Raw genomic sequence first — 21,388 nt, forward strand, 5'->3', positions numbered from 1 at the left:
CTCGCTATATCACCCTGTTATTGGACAACGGCAACGTCAAGCGTCTTAATCAACAAACTCTATTGGTCACTAAAACCGCTCATTACGCGTTACGACCTCAAACCCAGCATGTGATTGGTGGGACCAGATGGTGGGCGTGTCCCTATCCTCAAAGGATTTCTCTCTGGAGTGGCCAGACGGGCTCGGGGACAGAGGATGGCAGTGCTAGTAGTATCTAACGGGACATGCGGACCGGCTGAATTCTGCTAATATTTCAAGTTCTGGTAAGAGTGCTACCATTATTTTTTTCCAGCAGCAGCTGAAATAGGCCATGAATTGTTTAATTGTGTCTCACTGGTACTGTGAGTTGAAGTCTAATACAGCTGAAGTGACCAAAACAGTGAGCTAGCTAACCAAGTGGTCAGTAGGAGCCCCGGTGGGGGATGACGAGGGAACACACCGCAGACCGACTGTGGCTCCACGAGCCTGCATCCTCTTGCCTTAGCACCGGGTAGTAACGTGTGAAGTGGGTTACACTCACAGACAGTGGACGGCGGGGTTTTGTTTTTTTGGGGAGGGAATGACATCTCAACGGAATGAAGAGCTAAACAGATGTGGGTCAGTCCATCAGATACGGGAAGCGGCGGTGCGGAACACTGATTGATTTCTCTGTGTGTGCGTGTGCGTGCGTGTGCGTGCGTGTGCGTGTGTGGAAGTGCCACATTGTGACTGTGGAAATCAAGTAACTTCGGTCGATTGCCCACATAAAATAATGTAGTGTATATATATATATGCTCGTATTTGACTTATATTTACATTACAAGTCAGTGGCATTAATCTCTGATGCGAATATTGACTTTCATTTACCAGCCCAGTCTGTCCCTCAACTAGTTATTGGACATCTGCAAGGGTTTGACCCACTTGGTTCGCACTCTCAACATGTTTGTGTTTGCTGTTGGGCACATCGCTTTGCTCCCATTGAAATGTGAGAGATATACTCAGTTTGTGTCGACATTCTGGATGTGCTAGTCGCCTAAAGCTCTGTCAAGCCAAAAGAACACTAGGGACTGGCTGAAAACAAGTCACTCAAAGATAAGATTTCTCAATAATTTTTCATTCCAAACTTTAATGTTGTAAACTCTGGCGCATACTTTATCATTTCCAAGAGTAATTCCTTGCCAACGTGATTTGGAAAATTGGTGCTTGGAAATGCCTGAAAACAGTGAGCAAAATGAGCCTAAACTATACAAAATCAATTGGATAGTCTTGCATTTGGTGGCACGTCAAGATTGTTTTTCTCTACCTTGAGCCCCCAACTGGTCCATCATGGGTGTGTGGTTGTGAACATGCATCTAATTAAACTACTTATTATAGAGAGCAGCCAAGCCAACTCATGGTAATGATGTTCCTGGAACAAATGCTGCTTTTGTTTAAAGAGTTTGATCTGTAGCCCATTGTTCACATTGTTCCAAAAAAGGATTAGTTTCCTGATGTTAATATTTACTTATTGTATATATTGCTTTATTTCACGTAACTTTTAGATAGAAATAGAAATGATATCTCATAGTTAAATAACTAATAAAATACAATTCATGAAATAGATTGTTGTTGTGTTGACATTAAAATAAAGTCAAGTGACATTTGGCTTTTTTGTTGTTTCTTTACTTTTTATTCAACGTAAAATGATGTGTAAACTCCTAAATGTGCATATGCAATGCTAAAATACGTCATTGAGTTAAGCATTCTGTCGTCGCCTTGATCGGCCTGTGACCTTCTGCTATGAAAAATTCAGATTGCATTCATGAGTGGAATTGCCTTCTTTTAAGTTGAAGGTGGTGGCTGTCAATGACAATGACAGCGAGTCCAAGCATATTGTACAACATTTATAGCTGTCATCCATTTGCCTTTTCTGATAACAACATGACCCAACTCTCCATACTGTATCCAATAGTAGTGTAGTGTAGTAAGTACCCACGCCTGGCACTGTACCTTTGCAGGCACAATATGCTGAATGTTAAATGGAAGAATCCGCTGGGTGACAGTGGCTTTTTGGACGTAGCAGATTTTTTTTTGCATCATATTTAGGGCAGTGTGACCTGACGTAATCCAAGTTGCAATATTCATAAGATCTGAGCAAAAAAAAACTACTGCAATGAAGGGGCTCATAAATTGGTAATGACCTGTCTTCCACATCTAAATGGAGATCTCACATCTGAAGGAGAGGCCTCCTCTTTGAACGCCCATGTGCCTGTGTACTGGCTGTGTTTTCCTCAGCAGTCATTTCATACCGCTGATCAGGCTGTTCTCATGCATGTGTGGGTCATTTGAGATGCGTTTGTCCAAAATGATTGAGGCATCAGAACTCCTTATTGAAAGGTTCTCTTGGGTGGTGTAAAGCATAGAACCACAGGCCTGAGAGGAGGATGAGGGTGGGAGGTGGAGGGGGATGCATGGGAGAACTGAAGCTGTTGCCTGGAGAACCAAGCTCTATTGTCCCAAGAACCTTTCAGTTGCTTCCCCGAGGTCCCTTCTCTTTCCCCTCCCCCATCAAAAACACCCTTTCCCCCCTTTACACACACACACACACCGCCACACAAACACTTTATCCCCCTGAAATGTCACACACATCCTTTCCAAACTGTCTCATTCACTTTCTCCTCTCACACTCACTGTCCATGCTCCCTCCGCTGCTTGTTTCTTACAGGCAGACCTTCCTGCCCTCCCCCTTTCTTGGCTCATTATTTCGCTCCATCGATGAGATTGCCATGCCCGCCAGACTGTAAAACCAAAACCACAACATTTTCATTCAATTACTTCCCCATGGTGCGACCCAGATCGCCCAAAGTGCTAAAGCACTGCAGATGCTTTTGCGCTAGATATGATGACTTCATTTAAATCCTGGCACCACACGATGGTGTCGCTTGACTCTTTGTTTTGCTTGATCGGCGTGGGACTCTTGGCTGTGGGGCTCCTGCTGGGATCTACTCTCATGGGAAGCAGCATCAGTGGACAGGGCTGGGCAGCTGAAATGACATGGTGTGCGTTCAGATGTGCTACTCAGTCGACTCACTGCAGCATCCTTTATTTGCCGCCGGAGTTTTGACCCCTTAATATTAAAGTATATATGATATACAGTACAAAAACAGTTAGGCTAATGTATAAAGCTAAACTGTTTTAGTTTATTAAAGACATCCTTTGGAATGTGGAGCTTTTAGTGTTCAAATTGGGTAAAAATCAAGTCCCCCAAAATCTATTATTATCTGTCTCTCAGGCTTGAGCTCCTGTGTCTTTCCAACCTGCTCTTATGCTGCACTCCCCTTTTTGGATGACTTGCCAAAAGCTCGCTGCATGCGAAACACTGTGGAGGAAGAAAGTAGGTTGTCTCTGCTGCGACTCCAACCAGAAGTTTGATTGTTTGGACAGGAAGCAGAGATAAAACACAGTCACCATCAGGAAACAAGGCTCGGACTGAAGCCACAAAAACAGGAAGCAGGATGAAGTGGTCATAAGATGGCTGCCAAAAGAGCATTAGTGGAAGCTATAGCTTTGGTTATTGTTACCTGCGCCTGGTTCGTGTTTCAACGACAATGAAAGTCAGACTTGACTTTGTGATTTAACTTTGTTTTATTTGAAATGATCTATGAATCTCTGTTTGTGTCAGGATTCCAGCTGGCCGTATGACAAGCTGCCCCGGGATTAGCTGGCATGCTGTATCTCCTATCCCTAATGCCTTAATCTCTCTGCTGGTTGCCACAAGTCTTCTGGCTCTGGGACACTTCTGCTCATCGCTGACTCTGTTTTCGTGCACAATATATCGAATTTAGACCGAATTACAGGATCATCAAACAATCTGCTGCAGTTACATGGCTGCTAAGTCGCTCAAATTGTACCTTCTTAAATGCCAAAGAACCAAATCTCCTGCAGATTACCATGCTGGTGGGGTTGACTTCCAGGACACAGATTTGGAGAAATAAACAGAATACTTATTATCGTGTCAGGCTTTTGCAAACAAGTTACAAAGATGATTTAAGTTGTCGTTTCAATCTGAGGAACTGGAGCTTCAAGTTATCCCCTCGAGCGTGCTCTCCGAAAAGTTATATTATTCTGCAGCTGTCCAATGGAATCGTGTGTTCAGCCACCCGAAACTCCTTCACATGAAAATTTCAGATGGGGGAAATTCTGGGGGAAGTTGAAGGGGAACTTCTGCTGTTAATTCGTCCATGTTACATCCAATCAACCTGTCATGGCTTTGCAGTGGTTGGGACGGCGTGGTGTTTGTGTCCGGGGGACAGTATCCATGAAACATACGGTTTGTAGGGCTGTGCAAAATTTAACAGTTGTGACTGCTCACATTACTACAAAAGATGTATCAAACTATTCTCAAAAAAGTGAGCTGAGGTGGTGCCTGGATGTTGCGCAGATATGACTTTTGGTGGATTCATCCAGTACTGTCTTACGCCTTACGTCATTGTTCAATTTATTTCTTTTTTTTTTGTACTTGTATGCATGCATTTATGTTACCATACATTTTCTGGACACAGTGTCGTGTTTATGACAGCGTTGAAGCACTTGTGCAGTGAATTGCGTGTTGCTCGCAGGCAACAACAGTTTGTGTGCCAGCTGCCCACTTTCTGATGACGTAATGTTATATGCTATGTCTTCAGATTTTTTTTTATATTTTCATTGTTAAATGATACTTTGAATTAGCTTTTTAATGTCTATTGCACATGAAACATTTATAGCCACAAAAAGATGAACATTGTGGATGAATCTGGTCTGGTTTAGCTGATGCTTGTTGATGCATGACTCAGTGGAATTCAATACAAGGGAAGTAACATTACAGTCAATGCAACGTTTGCACTTTCCTGGACGGAGCAGATTGATACCTAAAGTAGAAAAATAGGGGGTTGTTCAGTTGTCATGTCACTGTGGTGAAAGAAAGACAAAAAGTGAATTTCAGCACAGCTGCATTCTGTAAGTAGACAGCCGTTTTACTGGGTACGGTTGTGCTTATTTGGTGTAAACTAGAATGTGTCTGCTGTGATGACAGTTTGAAGTCTTGAAAGTCTACCATGTTTTAGATATTTCATGCATGCCTCCCCTACATGTTTGGATAGTTGGTTTATTTAAAGATTGAGGAAAAAGTTTCATGCCACAGAGAAGACTCAGGACGCATCGCTCAGATGGTAGAGTGGTCAGCTTGCGACTGGAAGGATGATGGTTGGATCTCAGCTCAAACCGAGCCATTGGGTCTCTTCGCATGTGTGTAATGTAATACAACCTTTGGTATGGGATAGATCTAGAAAGAGCTTTTTAGTAACTATATTATTTAATTATAAGTTGCAGAGGATCAGTCAAACTCAAGACCCAACATTTGATAAATGGTGGTCTGCCGGGTAAAAATCAAAGCCCTTGTGTCACTCAAAACAGCTAGACCGTTGCGGTAGTTGTAGCTCTTAAAATAGTTCATGTTAAAAAGCCAATGCTTGTTTAAATGGTCCCTTTTTGAATCTGTGTGAATGCTGTGACTTCAATAAAAATTTCAGTCAAAAGTAAAATGAATCACCTTGTTTTCCTCCTGGTACACGTCGTAGTTGTATTTTAACCTATTTGAAAAAGTGTGTCATTTGCATTTTAACTTCATTTCCACATGATCCTAAATATTTCCTCTTGCATGTAATGCTCCTTCTTAAATCTAAATTTCTCAGTAAGAGGATTAGTCAAGTGTTATCTTTCCTTGTTCTATGGGTTTGTGTCCGACTGTCATTTGGGAGAGCAGATGTCTCTTGACATCTGGTCTTCATCACCTCCTCTGATCAGTGTTGCCTGTCTCTCCCTGCAGTCCCTGTCGGGCGTGAGGCCTTACCATGCCGCTGGTGAAGAGGAACATCGAGCCCCGTCACCTCTGCCGGGGGCAGCTCCCCGATGGCATCGGCAGTGAGCTGGAGTGTGTGATGAACAACACACTCTCGGCCATCATCCGTCAGCTCAGCAGCCTGAGTAAGACACACACAAACTAAAAAAAAACAACAGATATCATAAACGTTGAACTGTTATCCCTCGCCGACTTGTGTAGAACAACTGGCCTCTTTGTTGCAGGCATGATCACATGTTTCCATCATCAATCCTCAAGCCCTGATTGATTTGGGCATTGTCATGGTAACAAGGCCTGGGGGTCACTAGGCTGGAGCAGTGGGCTTACAGCAGAGTCACATTTGTACATGTGGGCCAGAAATGTAATCCTTTTAGATTGCCGTGCATAACGTGAACGTATGAAGACAGCTGCGAGCGTGTGACCACAGATATGTGTGTGTTCGCTGTGTCTGTGTGGAGATGTGCTTTGTATCGATCGTATACTCGGTAAATATAGCAGACGCTGATATCAACACCAAGGACATTTAACGTTCAATCCGTCTTCTCCCCATTCGTCATCCTGGTGTCCTCTGTCATTTGGTTCAGCAATTACTGGATCGATTGCATCTGACTGTGATGCAACACAGTTCAGGACTGGCCACTCGGATGTTACAGGAAGATCTGGGAGCTTTCAGGAAAGTTGGCGCTGATATCCAAACTCAAGGTCCACAGTTCCTGGACTATGGAGAATTTCTGACCCACCTATGTCCCATCCCTAAACTACTGCTGTGGAAAATAAAAAAGAGGTTATCGAGTATCTTGAGAACAGTGGGTCTTGCAGTAGAATAAGCAATCTGATTCTCCTATTTTCTATTCACCACTTATGTCGTTTCCGTTCAGCCTTTTCACCCTCTTTTCCGAATGGGCTCATGAGTGGGGGTGGGCCTTTCAACAGCTGCCGTGTATGTTATATTTAAATACGCAGTGAAGAATGAAGGCAGTCGCTCCTGCCCATACGTCTGCGGGCTGCCTGTGTGCAGAGCGTCACAATCCTCAGGAGAGGTCAGAGTTGACAGCTCTCAGCACGCCAGATCTGTGATTCTTCCTTCCTCTACATATTTTCCTGCGGCCCATCCTGTCAGCGGGAGGGACCGAAATAGCTGCATGTCTGTGTGCGTTTCCCATGCGCGCCACAGTGCTCCACACCCAAAACAATCTAGTGAGAAGACCCCGACAGTCGCCCTGCTTGTTAGCGTAGCCTCATTTAAGTATTTGCCTTTATGTTTATGGACTTGAGGAGGGTGGTTTTTTTTTCAACCCGGAGGTTGGAGATCCATTAACCCTGGACACTAACTGCTTTGGCTGACTTCCTGCTTTGCACTAGGGCTCCTGTTAAATCACTTTAATGGACGACTCTTCCCACAAAAGCCATTTAAAACACTGAGTATTGGCTTCAACCCACGGATAATACTAATAATGCTGGTTCTTTATTCCAGAAATACTCCTGAAATACAACCAGCACTGCCATGTTTGACAAGCAATTTAGCTCAACACTTCATCTTTGTTATCTTATTCCTTTCCTTATCTCATGCCATATCAGCTGTGTAAACACTGACTAGTATTGAACTTTTATAGTGGCTTCAGCTTTGATAAAACTGTAAACTTGATAAAACCCTCCTGCAGATGTTAAGTTCAGAAACTGCTGGATGAAGGAGGTGATAAGTTCATAAATCAATATAATGAGTTTGGGACCAGTCACTCAAAGCTTTCCCTTAAATACGACCCAACACCATCAAGGATAACTTGTAGTATTCACACTATATTCTTCTAATCAGATACAAAGGAAGGATGTGAGTTAGTGTGTTAGTTACTGTGACAACTGACTAGCGTGACTAACATGAGTGCTTTTGCTTTTACTGTGTGAGGAGCAGCCTGTCACATGGTGTTATTACGTTTTTTACTTTACACTGTCACATGGAGGGGAGACCTCTGGGGGGGAACTTCATGGGAAGACATCCACATCAAAGAGTCCACGCTTATGAATGGCAGTCAGTGTGCATGCTCGACTTTGTGTCAGCGCTGTCTTTCCCTGTGACTCCTATTAATCCCAGATTAGAATATTAACATGATTTTCAAAAGGCTATTCAATTACAATTCTGCTCTGTCATATATCTCCACTGTTCTCGGCCTGGACTCCAGCACTCGGTTCATCTTCCTTCACGCTACACCGTCTGTGTCTCACACATCCCTCGTGTATCGCCTGGCTTATGCTTATGGGCCTTGTAATGGCATATTCATTCATTCATTCCACCCACTGGTTCCTCTGAACCTCCAGCCCCGAACTCGTTCGACTCCAGTGATATTGCCTTATCATCAATATGAAGAGGATGTTGCTATTTGGGGTTGTTTGGGGAATCATTTCCTGCAGGAGAGTTACATTACAGCGGTGTCGATCGATGCTGTCTGTGTCAGCTCCAGATAACTCTCGCTTTCTTTTTCTCACCTTTCACTGCTCACTGTCCACTGCTCTGCATGGTTTTCTCTTCAGGCAAACATGCTGAGGACATATTTGGGGAGCTTTTCAACGAGGCCAATACCTTCTACTTGCGTGCCAACTCTCTGCAGGACCGCATTGACCGTCTGGCAGTCAAAGTCACGCAGCTGGACTCCACCGTGGAGGAAGGTGAGTGATGCAGGATGTGGGAACTCATTTTGTTTTGATTTGTAGCAGTGCTTCACAGACAAAGTCTGACCCTTCTTCTTGTCATTCTGCTCACAGTTTCCCTGCAAGATATCAACATGAGGAAGGCCTTCAAGAGCTCTACCACTCAGGACCAGCAGGTGGTATCCAAGAGTAGCGTGCCCAACCCCGTGAGAGAGATGTGCAACCTGAGTGACAGGCCTCCGCCACTCAACATCCTCTCACCATACAGGTCTCAAACTCATATCTGTTGCAAAATAAAACATAATTCAACAACAGACAAACAAACATGTCTCTTCAATGTCCTGTGTTCTAATTTCAATATCTGTTTGGGCAGGGATGACCACAAGGAGGCACTCAAGTTCTACACGGACCCCTCCTACTTCTTTGACCTGTGGAAGGAAAAGATGCTGCAGGACACTGAAGACAAGAGGAAAGAGAAGAGGAAGCAAAAGGTGTGTCTTGATTCAGAGGAGAGTGAAACTTGGTCCCGGATTATCAACATTATCACACCATTTTCTCTTCAAGTCAAGTCGAGCTAGACAGTTGCGCTGAGGAATACCAGTTTGAAATATTTCATGTTTCTCATGATTTCAATGAGCTGGATCAATGCCTTCCTGTTCTTCTTTTTCATCCCTGCTACATTTTATAAATTCCAGCGGTTCTATAGCATGAAAGGATTTTCCATGTGACTCCCTCCCTGCTATTAATCCCAGATTAGAATAATAACATGATCAGAAGGGCTCTTCAATTACAAATCTGTTCAGACCCGATTTGAGTTCTGCAGGAAAACAGCATGTTTTAAACCGAAGCAGATCACTTGTGTGAAATAAAGCGCTTACATATGAGAAATGGAAACAAAAACAAACAAGCTGCAGCTGGAATTTTCTCATCAAAATGGAGACTCCATTGCAGAGATTTAGTGGCAGCACGAGACATGGGTTGGAAGTCATTCCAAATTCTGTGATGGTGATGATCTTGTTCCCATAGTTTGATGGTGTTTCTGATGTTACCTTGAACCATTTGTGCTTCAGGAGCAGAAGCGCTGTGTGGATGGAACATTACAGAGGGAGGTGAAGAAGGTCAGGAAGGCGAGGAACCGCCGCCAGGAGTGGAACATGATGGCTCTGGATAAAGAGCTCAGACCGGATCACCGGCACACCATCCACAGAGACAGAGCAGCCTCTTCTGAGGGGTCCGTGTCACCAGAGAACAGGTGAGCACACGTGTGTGGTGAGTGAAATGAGAAGTTAGCGGCATTGTTTGAATTTGTCACCGTCTCCTTTAGGGGTCATGGCGCCGATATGCACCACTACCCTAACTCCATGAACCACGCAGGCCACGCCCACACCTACTCTGGCCCGCCGCCCAGTATCCTCGCGGCCCAAATGGCTGCAGGCCATGTCCCGCGCGGCGTGGCGGACCATGACAACAGGGCCCGGGCGATGGCCTATCAGAGTGGCACACTGGGCCGGACTCACCACCATCACGTCCCGCTGCCTCCCCCGCCTGCTGAGGCCATGAACGGGGGCTCCATGTCACTTCCACCAGTGGACTATGGGTAAGGGCGCACACCAATATTTAGGGGAGATAATGAGATTTATTATTCTTAAATAAGAAGAATAACGTTTGCACTCAATTGATTAAAACATGTGGCACTGCTGCCCCCTAGCGTTTTTTCTGATAAAAACGGCCCAGTAAAAGGGACATCACAAGTTGATTTTTGCCTCTCTGTTGCAGCATGGATGGTTATGCCAACACCGGTCCTCCTCCCCCACCAGCTGCCCCCCTCATCCCCTCTGCCCAAACTGCCTTTGCCTCACCTCCTGGAGGTCCAATGCCTGCTGGCGTGATGGCTGGTGCAGGTGGTTATGCCCCTCCCCCTCCGCCCCTCACTGGAGGACAGGTGGCTCCTCCTCCACCTGGTCCTCCACCTCCTCCTCTTCCAGCTGGTGCCTCCCACCCCACGACCCACAAGATGGTCTCCTCACCCCCTGCAGAGACTTCAGCGGTCAACGACGCCCGCAGTGACCTGCTCGCTGCCATCCGAATGGGTAAGAGCTGCTGTTCATACCTGCGTGATTCTGTGACGTAGGGTCAGAATCAGGATGGGACGGAGAGATGCAGGACTTTCAGTAGACAGCTGATGGTCACATGATTAGTTCTGAGTCCAGATGAAACACTGCTTATGATGTTCAGCGTTGTGTTGACTTCAAGGTCTTATCTTGATTTTAACTGAGGATTATAAGTGCTGAGACTTGAAGATGGACAGGTGAAAATGTGTCGTGGCCAGTGCTGCTGTCCCTCAGCCAGGGGATTGGGGCGACTGTGAGCTGCTGTGGACTTTGTTGATCTTCTCCAGACATTCCAATTTCCTCCCAAAGTCCAGGGGATTAGTTCAAGTGATGACTCCAAATAGTCCCTAGGTGTGAATGTGTGCCTGTGTGTGTGTGTGAGACCTGCAATGGACTTCTCTCACCCATCCCCCAGTAACCCTGTTGGTCCAATAAGTGCGAGATAGTGAACCACAAAGCTTTTTACCTAATATTATTGTGAAACCTGTGTGTGATCTGTACACTTTGATACCATTTTGGCATTTCAACTATAAGTAGCAGGTGGCAGTAGAGTTCCACAACTTGCTTGCACATCTCACACAGTAGACAAAAGCAGGAAAGGGAGCTAGTGCTGCAGTTCCTTCTGGACTACAGTGTCACGGTTTCAAACATCTGTTCCTTCTTCAGCATGTCTTGAAAATGTCACTTAAATCCATTCATCCATTGATGAGTTAAACAATGAAGGTCAAACTCGTCATGTAAATATTAGTGGTGGGACTTAAATGAGTTAATTATGACATTATTACGATTCATTAATTACAACAAAAATTTAATTTAATTTAATTGAACAGTTTGCTCTCCAGACAACAGGGAACCTTTGTAAGTGCAGGAGTTCCTGGTCCACTGATCCCACTGGTGCACAAGACACGTGGCAGCTAGGATGATAACAACAACAACAAACATGGAGGAATCCCTGAACAAAAGCAAACAAAAGCTTCTGTTTGCTTTTGTTCAGGGATGTTTTTCAGTACACAATGACCAGGGTTTCCACTACTCTGAATTTACTTGAAATTCTTATAAATCTGAAATTCTTATCCAAATATTTTCAAGACATTAAAAGAGCTTTAGTTTAAATAAGGTGATATAAGAACTTGAATATAGCCACCATCGTGATTTATTGTGCTATTGTCAAACTGATGCAAAGTAAACAGTATTTTGTTGTTTAAATGTATGTGTGGGTCCATCATTTGATTCAGTAATATACCAAATTCATTCAAATTGAAAAATGTGGCATCTTGTGGCAAATATTCTGATACCACTAAACTGGGATTAATTGAGATTAATTAATCACAAATTCTCAAATTAACTAGATTATTTTTTTAAATCACATCCCATCCCTAGTGAAAATAAGCAAACAATATTCTTAAGTCAAGCAACACTGTGTTCAAAGGTACTCCATCAGTGGAATGTTCAGCTATTCGGGGAATAAATGTGAAGTGCAACAGCAGAATCCACTTCATTACATATAGATGAAGAGTGTGCTTTGCTCATGTGTTTGAATTCCTGGTGCGCGTCCCTGCAGGCATCCAGCTGAAGAAGGTGCAGGAGCAGCAGGAGCAGCAGGCAAAGAGGGAGCCGGTGGGGAACGACGTGGCCACCATCCTGTCCAGACGCATCGCTGTGGAATACTCCGACTCCGAGGACGACTCGGAGCTGGAGGACAACGACTGGTCCGACTAACACCAGCACGCCGACCGCGCACGCTCTCACTGAAGACGTCCACAGTCCAAGTCGCACACTGAAAACACACACTCCTACACTCTGGCTCGCTGAAGGGTCCAGTTGGGGGTGCAGCCCGGCTGCTGTATAGAGACTCATCCTTCGCTGTCCGATGGTATTTAAAAGTCTCTGCACCCCCACGGCTGTCTGGCTACCCGACATGTAAACACTATAGACACCCCGTGAAGGTGCTGTTTTCTATATTTAAACACTTTCCTCCTGAGCTAACCCAAATGTTCTTGTCTTTTTTAATGTTTTTACTGATGCAGGTGTGTAACATGTAGCAAGCATATTAGCGCAGTGGCGCCCAGACTATTACAGTCTTATTATTATTATCCAGCCATGGAGCTCAGTGCTGTATGTGTTTGGAGGTGAGGGGGGTTAGTGGGGCGGAAGGGGTGGGGGGGTCATGTATATGCTGGTGTTTGCTCTGTAACCTTTGACCCAGTGAAAAATAAAATGACGAATGGAGAATCCTCACGAGCCCGTCTCTCATCTGTCGTCATAGGGACGACACATACCTGGACCATAGACTTCAGTTTCCATGGGAACAGAACAGCTAAGTTGCCAAGGAAACAGGGAGTGAAGAAGAAAGGGGCTCAGAGAGAGAGAGAGAGAGAGAACAAACCAGAGTTTCTATGCACAGCACATGTTTGTTTTTAATAAAAAATTAACAAGATCTGTCAGTCGAGTGAACTAACCGAAGCAATTAAAAAGTACAACTAACACTTTTGGAAAAATAGACACCACGTTCACACCATGTTTGTACAATATCTCAGTTAGTGCATGTTGATTATCGTTAATACATTTTGCAGATACTGAATTTGTTGTGCCATTTTCAACCCCCGAAAATAAAGTGCATTTCACATTGAAAACTACGTTGACACAAGATGCTGTTACCGTGGCGACCCACCCTGACACACAAACATTCACAGGCCCTTAAGTGTTGTGATATTTAGCTCTAGTTTAGTAACCGTAAAAAAAAAAAACACTTCACTGGATTGAGCGCTCATTCTTGGCTGGGAAAAACCCAAATACACGTGTGAGCGTTACATCCAATACCAGTCCAGAAACGAAGCCCTTATTCACACCAGCGTGTCCCCCTCCTCTTCGTCCAGGTCGCCGATATGGAACGGCCGTCCAGAGGAGGAGACCCTTTTCACGAAACCTTTTCCCTCCTTCACATTGACTGGCTTGGGTGGTACCATGCACAGTGGTGGAGATGCCAAGACCCGCCTCTTTTCTAAAGCATGCCTTATTTACAGAAACAAACCAGAGGGGACTGAACATCTTCATTATTACTACATTCAGAAAAAAAAGGCTTTACAGCGCCATTGTATGATACAAGATCAGAATCAGAACCGGGTCGGACTGAAGTGGAAAAAAATAGAACTTTTCAATGAATATAACAAAATAGACTTTTTTTTTCTCCGAGGGTAAAGGAATTGGTGGTTTGTGATGTGCCAGGCCGCTCACAGGAGACGTGCAGTCTGACACTGTGCACAAGATCACACGCGGGCCTCGACCTGACGCGCCGGAAAAGCCGCTCCTCTTGATGCCCTCGCCTCTTTGTGTGAGAGGGAAAAGCAGGCCAGGCTTTTTGCGTCGTCGTCGGAAGAGGCCCTTTTAGCTCATAGATTCATTCAGAGGTCACTTCATGGACACCTGCCTTCACCAGATTGATTGAAGTGGTGATGCGGAGGAGACCAGTTCACTCAGAGTTCCTTTCACTTTGGCTTGAAGTGCTGGGTCGATCTCGTCCTCCTACTATCACCTTGCTCAAAAGCACGACATGCTACAACATGTGACGAGGCCACTTTTTCTCAGAGAGGTCGGGAAGACTGTGGCAGCATGAACCTCAGAAGGTCTGGGGTCACCAGGGACCCCGGTCTGAAACCCTTGCGGCGACACAAAGACACACACATGCACACACCCCACAGGCCATGCAGCTCATATCAGATGCACAACAACAGGATTCTGGAGGTTCGCAACGGTGAGGTGATGATGGCAGGGAGACGATGGCTCTGGATGTTATTGCTGTCTGGGTATTGCTTCGCCTCTGTGAACATAACTACCACTCACTGGCTAGTTATTGCTGACGCGTGTAAACCAGGGAGTCGACCTCAGAGCAGCTGGTGTGGAAATGAGTTCACTGCGGTTTTCACCAGAAAGTGTTTGTGCTGAGTCATCCATCCACCTGACAGGTGATCCGTCGGACCTTGAGGAGCAGCTCAGCATCCAAAACCGCCAGGAAGAGGTTTCTGTCCATCTTCACTGAAGGACGTCAGTCCAGTCACAGGCATTTTAACATTTCAAAATGTTCACTCAGCTGCTTTTGCATTCGTTGGTATTTACTATTGAACGTTCTTTTCAAGCAAGGTTTGAACAATGTCCACATCTAATAAAATCTTCAGCGTGAATGAAACAAGAATGTGCACCTTTGAGGTGTCAAATTCATATCACTGTAGCAATTAAAAAAATAAAAATATATCATTTCACGTGACCCTTTTTATAGCGACTAGCGAATCATACGCGCTTTTAGTAACTTAGGACGATCGATCGCGAGCATTTAATTTCCCTTCATGTACTTTGCGGTGAATGTGGAGGCAGTGGCTCACCTCAGCACTGAGAAACAGGAGTTAAGCAACTCATTGATCGGTTATTGAAGCCAGAATATCGGGGTTTGTAGCAGTTAATGTTCAACATTATGCTAGCAAACAATGATCCAAAGCAGGGGTGGGATTTTCTAGAGTGAAAGCATCTAAACTATCAGTGTGCTCTTGTTGACAGTTGAACAAACAATTTGTCTGGCACCCGACAAGTGACCTCTTTTAGTGCTAAATGTATTTTATATGAAGCACTTTGGTTATTGGCCACTTCAGCTTTGCCGTCTGACGTTTTTTGGCACTTGCTTCGAAGGTAAATTCACACCAAATGCAATTGCCACCTGCACCCAAAGTTTCCTGGCATATGTTGTGAGTGATTCCGTAGTCAAAAAAGACTCACCACAGAGACTGCACGTCATGCAAAACAGGGTGAAATGAAAACATCGCATCTTTTTTATCCTCATTTACATGCCATATGACAAAGGGAATGCTCCCCCCCGCCACGGTGCCCTCCATGATAGGCCGCAGAGTCTGTGCTAATGCGCCAAGAATGAACACTGGAGTTCGGTGTCACTCACACCTTTGCATCACACGCTTAGTTGGATTATTTTTTCCTTATACTAACTAAAGCTAGCTCTGTGTGTTTGCCTCCCTCCAAACTCGCCACGCTCTGAATCACCTGTCTCCAGCTATTTGCACCTGTCACAGACTGTACGTCGAATCTTAAGGATCCAACAAGAAAGTGGCTGGGACATTTAAGGTAGTTGAAGAAGGGCCCAGCAATGATCACCTAAACACCTGTCAGATGGATGAAACCTCTCCACTAGAGGAAGAAATGGGAAAGTGGTTTTGTGTAGAAAGATTTTGCGGCGATGGTTGCCATGGTGACACCCAGTGTGTGACTGAGGATTTGTGCTTGTTGGATGCAGATGACACAAGAGAGGAGAGGAAGGGGCCGACAGGTCGAGGGGGACAGGTCTTCTGGAACCACAATTGAGTTTGTTTCAGATTGATATGTAGCGTTTTCTTGTGTTGATTGGCCTTTGTTGCGGCGAACTTTCAATATTAGGCGTGTTCCTATTGGACTACGACGTGGTGGCGTCCTTCATGGAGTCGGCGGTTACATAATCCCATGGACCTGCATGTGGGTCTGAGGATGATCATAAATGGAAGGTGGGGGGTAATGGGGTGGAGAGTGGAGTGGTTATGGGGGGTGGAGGGGAAGTGGAGGGGGTCTCCTGGGGTTGTTCTTAAACCTCCACCAGAGGAGATGAACCGAAACAAGCAGTGAGCAGAAGACAGAGGGAGGAGAAGGAGGCTGGTTTTCTGTGTGGAGGACGGCGGATCACAGAGAGAGCTGCTGCTATTTTTAGCTCTCTGGGGCTGTTTAGCTTTCGACGCACGTTCAAAGTGCAGCAGCAGCAGAGCGGCAGGATGCTCCAGACGGATCCGCGGCCACTAATAATCCCTCCATATTTGATGAAAAGAGCAGCACGTGTCAAGCTCCGGTGCCGCCGCTCACCAGACTCACATTGCTCTTTCGGCTGCTGCCTGAACATGTGACGCCTTCTTCTCCGCAGAGCCGAGAAGGGCGTGGCACGGATGGAGGGGTGGATGGAGGGAGGGAGGGGTGCAGCTCGCCTGGACCAGGGAAGACAGTGAGACACTCCGGCCTGTGAGCAACCCTTTTGAGCACGGCCGGATGCCCTCTCGCCGCCGCTCTCGTGGACACCGGGATGAGGAGCCGCGCGCCTCGCTCTTCCTGGCGGGGGTCAGACGTCGCTGGGAGTCCGCGCGCGATGGGCCACGCTGGCTGGCACGCAGCCGCAGCACACCAGCCACAGAGCCTTCTGGATCTCCTGGTTCCGGAAGGCGTAAATGACCGGGTTGATGACCGAGTTGTAGGTGGCCGGCACCAGCGTGGCGTAGGTGTACAGCGGCGGGTAGGTGTAGTCGGCGATGAGGGAGTAGACGGTGAAAGGCATCCAGCAGGCGGCGAAGGTCCCGAGGATGATGGCCAGCGTGGACACGCCCTTCCGCGTGGTGACGTAGTGGGGCGTGGCTGCCAGGAAGTGGTGCTGCAGGGCGATCTGGTGCGCGTGGCGCATCACGATCTTACAGATCTGCACGTAAAGCTGCAGCATGAGGCCGAAGAGCATCAGGAAGGAGACGGACAGCACGGCGATGTTGTTTTTGGTCAGCGGCCGCACCACGCTGCAGGTGGCCTCCTCCGCCAGGCAGTTGACCCCCGTCACCGGGAGCAGACCCAAGCACAGCGAGAGCCCCCACAGCAGCACCAGCATGGTGTAGGTGAAGGCCACCGTCCGCTCCGAGTTGTAGGTGAGGGCGTAGTAGAGCGACAGGTAGCGGTCGATGGTGATGGCCAGCAGGCTGAAGACGGAGGCGGAGAAGGAGGCCACCACCAGACCCACAGTCAGCAGCTGCGCCGAGTCGGAGTGAAGCAAGTAGGCACAAGTGAAGTGTAGGACCAGGCCCAGGCCGGCCAGGAGGTCCGCCAGAGCCAGGCTGCCGATCAGCAGGAACATGGGAGCCCGCAGCGCCGGGTTCTGCCAGATGACCAGAACCACCAGAGCGTTCTCGCATGCGATCAGCGTCCCGGAGGAGCAGAGCACGATGTCCCAGGGGTTGACCAGCAGCGGCAGCGGGCCGGGGGGCAGAGCCTCCTCCGGGGGGAAGGTTCCCAGGCTAGTGCTGTTGTTCACCAGGCTCCCACCTCCACTGGACCAGGCGGTCGGGTCGGGGGTCAGCCAGCTCGGGGTGGCCGGTGGCTCTTCACTCATCGTGCCCCCCGTCTGGAAAACACAGCAAAAAACGGCGGGGCGTCAGCGACGCCAAATCTGAGGCGAATTACAGCATCCAGGCTTTAACTGTTTCCCAACAAACATTTCAAAATAAGTGCTCCATTTAAACAGAGTTCAGAACAGGAGAGAGCCGCGGTGGGTCCAGGTTTTTGTTCCAACCAATCAGGTGTCTTCAGAATGTAGTCCGTCTGGTGTCGCTTGTTTCATCTGAAACCTCACTGGTTAAACTGTGAGTGCTCAATCGGTAGGAACAAAAACCTGCACCACCCCAGCCTCGGAGGACCGGATTTCCCAATCCTGGCTCAGAGCAACCGGGGGGGGGGTCCGGATAGGTTTCACACCATCACTATTGAGAAGATTTAACATGTAATTCTGAGTCAGATACAGATAGAAGTGAGTCGCCGATGAAGAGCAATGACTGTTAGCGACGTTTATGAATACACCTCAATGAACGTTGCATTATTCATGGTTATTGATTCGATCTTAGCAGAATATTTTTCTTCAGGAGGTCGGGTGTTAAAAATACCTCATGTTGCCTCATTGGAGTTTTTTGTTTTTTTCAAATATTCCATTTAGTGAACCTCATGCACAGAACCCTTATTTTCTGTGACCTCTGATCCATGCTGAATTATCACGTCACTCCGAGTGACTGCCAGCCAAAAGGACTCATTCCTTCAGTTTTTCTTTTCTTAATGGACTTCTATTTTAAGACCATCCAACTGTGCCAAAAGTACCAGTTTGCGCTTCTAGAAGTCTTTAAATATACTTTGTCCCAGCAGCAACTACCGCAGCGTGAGCCTTTTTAAATCCTGTAAATCCAATTTTTGATATTGACAGGCAAAGAGGCAGTGTAATCTGAGGGATCACGGAATGAGCAGGATGGTCCCGGAACTGTATCCGCAACCTGGAGTTTTAACAGCGACCACTGAGTGAGGGCTTCATGTTTGTCATGCACCGCATCTCACCTTACTTCCTGTTTGTCAGCCAAATACAATGTGTTTTGGAAACTCCAGTGGAAGGTGACATGTGATCAAGACGGGAGTGAAGAAGACAGTGGAGGATTACATCATGATCATCATGTAAACTGTGATCTGATGAGATTAAGATTAGGATTAAAACCATACAGATGAAATGGAAAAGCAAAATGGATGACTTTAACATGTAAAAAATGAGCAAAGGTGGCGAGTCATGAGTCTGATGGCAAATTATTCTGAAGAAATAATCTGATGAAACTGCACACACATTTAGGAAATGAAATTTTAAATGACTGACTTATATATTTTGTGTATTTTAATTGAAATTGATCTGAGGAAAGTGCAGCTTGGCAGCCACGTGTGGCCCCTGTTTCTGAACCTCAGGAGGTGAGAGTGAAACCATCAACCTTTCTCACCTGGATTAGTCATTTTCTAATCTTGTTTACAACCTTCATCTCACTCCTAAATATAACTTGTTCAGTTCAATTGTGCCATATTGAAATGAAACTACCTTCTTAGTGTCAAGTTTCTGAACCCTTAAAAACTGACCTCATCCCTCTCATTATACTGAGAAATATATGAAGTCAAATTTAAATGTCAGGTTCAGGGATTGATGCTATATATATATATATATATATATATATATATATATATATATATATATATTATTGGTTGAGCATCTTTGGATAAACTGTTAACTGAATGAAATAACAAACTCACGTCACCCCTCAGGATGAAAAGGCATCACCCCTCTTGCTGAGGTGCCGTTTCTCACCATCTAGTTACTCGGGCAGTTTTACAAGTTACAAGTTCGTACAGAACAAAAAAAAATCACACGCAAGATTCGTTGCTCCTCAGGGGATCTAACTGCCCTAATAGATGCTTTACTGGTTAATGCAAGACAAGCTTCTCCAGTTAAATCAATACATATGGGATTTGACCCTAACCCCGGCCTAACAGGCAAAAATGAGATGCTGGGGGCGTGTCCTCTGAGCAGGGCTAAAAAAAATCTGAGTTGAAAAACGACTAAAACCTAAACTAGGATTTCCATTTTGATAGACACATGACACATGAATTTCAGCTGCAGCCGCCTATGGTGAAATCCCCAGATAAAGAGGTTCCACATTCAGCTCGTGCACACAAACGTAGACCAAAGACTGGTCCGGGAAAGGTTTAAACCAGGGCTTCCCCTCCAAACCCCGGTCCAGCTGGGAGCAACGAGGCTGGGCATCCTAAGTATTGAGTTTGAAAAGAGGATGATCCCGCAGCAGTAGCAGCAGCAGCAGCAGCAGCCCCCCTCTGTGCACGGCCCTGTGTGTGGATGAGCTGTCGTTTCCACTGTGGGTCCATTAAAGCTCATCATGCAGGTCCACACCACCAAACACCAAATGATCCCAGTCCACACCATCACATGCCTCATGGTGTGTATGGGCACCAGGCAAGGCTGGTGGACACCCACAGGCTCCGCAGGCTCCCAGCCTGGTCTCCATCCTTCCCGCGGAGATGCTGCTGCTGCTGCTGCTGCTGCTGCTGCAGCATCTCCATCCTCCACGTCAGCGTGCCAGACCCAGGAAGGGTCGCGTGCTCGGCGGGCTCGGCGGGCCTACCTTGACCGTGCGAGGACCAGTCTAGATGGACGGAGTCCAGCCTCCGAGGTCCATGGTCGTGGATGAGGATGGAGCTGCCGGGAGCAGATGCTGGTCCTGGAAGAAAGAGCCGCTCTATCGCGGACTGCGGCTGTGCGAGGAGGAAGAGGAGGGAGGGGAGGGGAGGTGAGGAAGGAGGCGTCCCCAGCGGACCGACCTGGCTCCTGGTTCGTGGACGTCTCAAGGACGCAGACTGAGGCTGCACGCGCGCATGGTTTAGAATCCGAGCTATTCTGGTCCTGCCTGGTGTGTGCGCGCGTGCCCGCAGGCCCGCCCGCGTGCGTGTGTGCGCGCGCGCCTCACCGCGCCATCTCACCTGCTCACCACCTTAGCGGCCAGGACAAACGCCGCCGCTTCTAAAATACGAATGTTTTGCTCTCAAATAAAGAGCGTCTCCCTCGGCTGCGCGTGGATTATAAATAGCCCTGCTGCGGTACCGTCCATCACCACCGCGGGGCGACGAGGAGGCGCTATGAGTCATCGGTGCGGGACGGAGGAGGAGGGACGAAGACAGCGAGTTGGAGGAGGGACACGAAGATGAGGAGGACATGAGTGGCATCGATCTGGAAGAAGGGTGTGATGGTGCAAGGGCCACCGTGGGAGAATGGACACGAGGAGCATGTTGCTGTGGAGGAGAATAGAGGGACAGAGAGGAAGCCAGAGGCTACTGGGACAGAATAAGCAATGAAGCACACCAGGTTAGACGAGTGCTAGAAAAGAGATAGAGGAGGAAGATGCTGGGAAATAGAGGGTTGCTGGGAGTGAAAACTACACTGAGGAACAGATGAGGTTGGAGAACAATGGGTGTCGGACACAGACGCTCGCAGGTGCCATGGATGCCAGGTTTGGTGGGTGGCAGGACAGAGGGTTGGAGGAGCTGAGGAGGGGACGGGACATTAAGAAACTGGGCCAAGAAGATGCAAGTTGCAGAGACAAAGGAAGTGAGCACTGTGTTCGGAGTCAGCACGACTCCA

General features: G+C 47.0%; 2 protein-coding genes across 2 annotated transcripts; one reads left to right on the plus strand and one right to left on the minus strand.

Annotated features, from left to right (window-relative positions):
• Positions 1–158: 158 nt before the first annotated feature.
• On the plus strand, positions 159–13,211 carry wasf3b (WASP family member 3b). Its single transcript, XM_053860510.1, has 9 exons — positions 159–263; positions 5,822–5,979; positions 8,381–8,515; positions 8,612–8,765; positions 8,871–8,988; positions 9,568–9,749; positions 9,822–10,094; positions 10,274–10,587; positions 12,170–13,211. Exons 2-9 carry the CDS (start codon positions 5,847–5,849, stop codon positions 12,325–12,327), a joined length of 1,467 nt encoding a protein of 488 aa, XP_053716485.1. The 5' UTR covers positions 159–263; positions 5,822–5,846; the 3' UTR covers positions 12,328–13,211.
• On the minus strand, positions 12,948–20,800 carry gpr12 (G protein-coupled receptor 12). The gene is made up of 2 exons (XM_053860511.1): positions 20,376–20,800; positions 12,948–17,785 (listed from the first exon to the last, which is right to left on the minus strand). Exon 2 carries the CDS (start codon positions 17,771–17,773, stop codon positions 16,745–16,747), a length of 1,029 nt encoding a protein of 342 aa, XP_053716486.1. The 5' UTR covers positions 17,774–17,785; positions 20,376–20,800; the 3' UTR covers positions 12,948–16,744.
• Positions 20,801–21,388: the final 588 nt, after the last annotated feature.

Source organism: Synchiropus splendidus, chromosome 3, assembly GCF_027744825.2.
Source record: "Synchiropus splendidus isolate RoL2022-P1 chromosome 3, RoL_Sspl_1.0, whole genome shotgun sequence".
NCBI classification, from domain to species: Eukaryota; Metazoa; Chordata; class Actinopteri; order Syngnathiformes; family Callionymidae; genus Synchiropus; species Synchiropus splendidus.

What these genes read in the sequence shown, in the direction of transcription:
- wasf3b (XM_053860510.1), top strand. Translation starts at nt 5,847, where the DNA reads ATGCCGCTGGTGAAGAGGAACATCGAGCCCCGTCACCTCTGCCGGGGG. An exon ending in AAGAGAAGAGGAAGCAAAAG is followed by an intron (nt 8,989 to 9,567) that starts GTGTGTCTTGAT and finishes TTTGTGCTTCAG; the next exon opens with GAGCAGAAGCGCTGTGTGGA. An exon ending in GCTCGCTGCCATCCGAATGG is followed by an intron (nt 10,588 to 12,169) that starts GTAAGAGCTGCT and finishes GCGTCCCTGCAG; the next exon opens with GCATCCAGCTGAAGAAGGTG.
- gpr12 (XM_053860511.1), bottom strand. Translation starts at nt 17,773, where the DNA reads ATGAGTGAAGAGCCACCGGCCACCCCGAGCTGGCTGACCCCCGACCCG.